General features: G+C 30.4%; 1 protein-coding gene across 1 annotated transcript in view; it reads right to left on the bottom strand.

Moving 5' to 3' along the window:
* LOC107689597 (diacylglycerol kinase delta-like) overlaps positions 1-4324 on the bottom strand; it is a 29585-nt gene that overhangs the window by 1218 nt on the left and 24043 nt on the right. The window contains exons 24-26 of the mRNA XM_016487643.1: positions 1618-1737; positions 1429-1546; positions 1224-1354 (exon numbers count right to left, since the gene is read on the bottom strand). Coding sequence (XP_016343129.1) covers positions 1224-1354; positions 1429-1546; positions 1618-1737 — 369 coding nt within the window. The remainder of the gene's footprint in view (positions 1-1223; positions 1355-1428; positions 1547-1617; positions 1738-4324) is intronic.

The following is a 4324-nucleotide window of genomic DNA, read 5'->3' as shown; positions in this document are numbered from 1 at the left end:
AGACACAGACACAGACACACAGACACACACACACACACACACACAAGATGCTTTAAGTCTGTAGTTCTTGACTCAAATAGTACACACTTCGCTCTGTACACAACATAGTATACAGATCAAATATGATCATCCTCGTGCCAGGGACCCCATACTAAAATTTAAAAGGCAGTTATATCTTTTCATGTGTAAAGACCTCATTAATACTGTGAAAAAACACCAATACAAGTGTCTATTATGTTTCATCATTATTTTTTACTCACTACAGTATTATACTGTTAAATGCAGTGTTATTCATTTACAACTACAGTTTTTGTTCATATTTTAAATTAGATTTTATTTTATATTTTCTGTTTTCACTTTAATTTTAGTTCAAGAGTTCTATTGTGTGTTTTTGTCTTTTTTATTAGTTTTTGTCTAGAGTTTTAGGTTTTAGTTTATTTAGTTTGTTATTTTAGTACTTCAATTTAAACCAAACACAAAATACTATGTCAGCTTTTACTTTTTTTTTACTTTATTTCAGTTAATGCTTATTTTATTTCAAGTAATGAATTTTCTTCTTTTCAGTTTTAGTTAATTATAATAACCCTGTTTAGATGTTATTTACTTAAATCTAATTTTATTTACTTGTTTTAATCACTTTCTTTATTTAAATCAAATTAATATTTAAAATTTATTTAAAATGTTTTAACAAAAAAACATTTTATTTTAACAAATCTTATTTATTATAATCAATTATTTCTTTTTTATTTTACTCAAATGTATTTATTAGTTTTTAAAAAAAATTTATTTATTTATTTTAATCAATTTCGTTATTTAAATCAAATTAATACTTTTTAATTCAAATGTAATTCTTGTCTATTTAAAACAAATTGTATTCATTTATATATTATTTTAACCAATTATTTATTTTTTTATTTTAAACCAAATTTATTTATTGTTTATTTAAACCACAATTGTTATTTTAATCAATTATTTATTTATCTTTTTATCGTAAATTAAATTTATGTATTTGCTTGTTTGCTATTTATATCAAATATTATTAATCAAATTTAAAAAGTTTAATCTTATCTTTAGTATTTAGACATTTTTTACACTGTTATTCTGTAGGCTGTTTTCCACGAACCCCTTGCAGCCTCCTTGGAAAACTCCTGGATCACAATCCAAGACATGCATCTAAACGTGTGCATCTTTCATGGTATTTGCCAGAGGTTGAGCGCTAATACCTTCAGGTCTCTCCTCTCCAGCTGAAGCAGCTCTGGTCCTCTGATATCATGTCTGATGAAGATATCCTTATACTCAGCCAGACAGAGCATCTCCAGCCAGACGGCCACTTCATCCACACCCCACGTATTCACTGCTCACACAGCACACGCGTGTGTTACACTCATGCACGAGGTCAGAGGTCAGAGGTCAAAGGTCAGGTCATACCTGGCATGTTGAGGGCGGCGCACGTCTCCTTGTTTTTGTTGTTTTTGTCTTTCTTGAATTTGGGCACGAGGCGGAATTTAGCGCTACGACTGCGCTTGGAGAAATCAGACAGCTGACCCTGCGCGCAAACACACGTTAGACTGGAACACACTCACCAAAACATCCCAAAAACAGCTGGATGTCACGCACCTCGTCGTCGGCCGGGTCGATGAGCTGACTGAGCCAGCTGATGTCTGTGAGTCTGCGTAACTGCTGAGTGACTGAACTCAAGGCACCGATCAGCTGATCTCTCTGAGGAGGATCCAGCTGCTGCAGAGACACAAACACAGAGACATGATCATGAAACACTCAACTCAATCAATGCAGTGCCTATTAATGTTTCTCAGTGTCATTGTTCAGATGTAAATTATCATCCAGCTCGCTGCTAAAGCACATAGATATAATTGTCACATGACACTTTAGGGTGGACCAATCACATTTGTCTTTGATGATATATATATATATATATATATATGAAGAGCTCATTTGCAAAAACCGATAAACGCCAACCGATAAACGCTAAATGCAGTGCATTATTCTCCACATATAGCGCGATCTAAACCCTAAAGATAAATCCATTTCAGCGAATCAGCGCGCTGCATTCAGGTCAGGTGACAAGGCTACTTTCACTTTGAAAAGACGTGCTAGCTGAGAGGAGTTTCATCTAAGCTGACTAAAAGTGATCGAGGATCATTTCGACGAACTTGATGAACCTGTGATATCTTCTTCAGGGTGAAAAAGGAAAATAAATGCTGAAAGGTTTTCACGGAAGCTTGCAAAAGCAGTGCGTTACAACGATGAGGGAAAAGCTCCGTGTATTGCGTGTAATCACATCCATACAGTTTATGATCACAACAACAACAACGTTTGTCAGGCGTCTACATTATCATCTGAGGAGATTACAAAGATTAAACCAGTGTTTTTTTAAACTCTACAACATGAAATGTGGAGTTATCTGCTTTTGCTATAAAACAAACTTTTAATATGTAAAAAAAAAATACTTTCAATGAACTTTATTTTTGTAAATTACCTGTATAGTTATTAGTTATTATTACTTAATCAAAACAACCCAACTGCAGTTTGATTGATATTACTTGGAATGCGCAATAAAAAATAAAAAAAAACATGATTGAACTCTTCATGTATATATATATATAATTTTGTATTAACTGGATGCCACTTATTATTTTCATTATTGTTTTATTAACTGGAAGATGTTAATAGAATGCTACTCGCTAAATGAAACAAACAAACGTAAAATAAATTAAAGTACTGTATTGTTAAATGCAGTGTTATTTTAATATCATTACTATTATAGTTTTTGTTAATATTTTGACATTGACAGTTTAGTTAAAGTTTTAGTAATTTAGTTTTTGTCATTTTTTTAAGTTTTTAAAAAATATATCTACATAGTTTTTAAGTTTTAGATATTTTTGTACTTTAACTTTTATAACTAGCTGAAATCAGTTTAATATATAAATAATATACGATTTAATGGTTTTAGTTTTAGTTAATAATAACCCAGGTTAGATGTGCTATTTAATTATGTATTTATTTATTTTATTAAATGTATTTAGTAAAATCAAATTAATATATTTTTTTATTTATTATCAAACAATTTATTATTTATTTAATTAACTGGAAGATGAAAAGCAACATCATGATTTAGTATTCAGTCCATATTGTGAAAAGTGTTGTTTTAAGATACTATTATATATACTAAAGTATTTTAGTATATTTTTAGTATATTTAGTATATTTTCAGTTTTAATTTTAATTTTAGTTTAAGTAAATTTGCTATGCGTTTTCATCATTTTTAATTATTTTTGTATATTAGTATTTATTTTTTCAGATTTAGATTGTTATTTTAGTACTTCATCTAAAACACATTTTATTTCAGTTATCTTTTTTTCATCTAATATTTATATTTAATTTATTTCTCGTCAATGATGACAAGTTTGAGCTATTTCCTATTCATGCACTTGCAAGTTCTACAGTAATTTACATCTATGAAAAAGGCAACTGGCTGTTTAAACTGAAAGGCAGGACTTCCATTACAACAGCCAATTTCTCCTAATCATTTTTCTACAAGCGGTCCATCTCCTCTCCCTTACTCAGGGGCTCTACGCTTACTTTTCTTTTTAGGAGCGCTTGTGCTCCTAATTTAAAAAATTTAGGAGCACAGTCAAAAATTTAGGAGCACCTTCTAATCAGTAATCAAAAATTCTGATAAAAAATTAACCTTCCCATTACGAGGTGATATTTGACTCCTTGAAGTGATTTACAGGGAATTTAGTTTTTACCTTTGTAATGGCATTTTTCTAACTTTATTAAAAGTATGTCATCTTTTATGTCAAATTCAAAAAAATATATTTATAAGCTTTTTAACATTTCTAATGAAAACAACAGAATAAAAACAAGTAGAATAAAAAGTAGAATAAGAATAAGTTACCAATCAAGTGAATCAGTATTTAAGAAATAAATTTGTGCTACAGAAGAACACACAAGTGGCTTGTATGTGTATTTTCAGACGTTTCCATTAGGTGGCGGCAAGTTACTGATTTTATCACTGAATCATTCATTCAATTGATTCGTTCGAACGGCTGATTCATTCACGAACGAAGTACGTGACTGTCTTTATGAATGGGTAATCATGAATCATTGACTCACTAGATTCGTTTAAAAACGCAGTTCATTCATAAACGAAACACCACTGTGTTTGAATGGAGATGCGCAGCGGCTCAGCTGTTACTTAAAAAAAAAACTATTTTCGTTGACGAAGTAGAGCAAAATAAGGCAATTGTGTTGTTGTCAGACAATATAAGTCACTTAATATTAACTTCTTGTTTATTGAACTG

This window comes from Sinocyclocheilus anshuiensis, unplaced genomic scaffold (genome assembly GCF_001515605.1).
Source record: "Sinocyclocheilus anshuiensis isolate Anshui unplaced genomic scaffold, SAMN03320099.WGS_v1.1 scaffold906, whole genome shotgun sequence".
Lineage (NCBI taxonomy): Eukaryota > Metazoa > Chordata > Actinopteri > Cypriniformes > Cyprinidae > Sinocyclocheilus > Sinocyclocheilus anshuiensis.
Note: the sequence above shows the minus strand (reverse complement) of the source record. Positions and strands in the feature narration are given on the sequence as shown.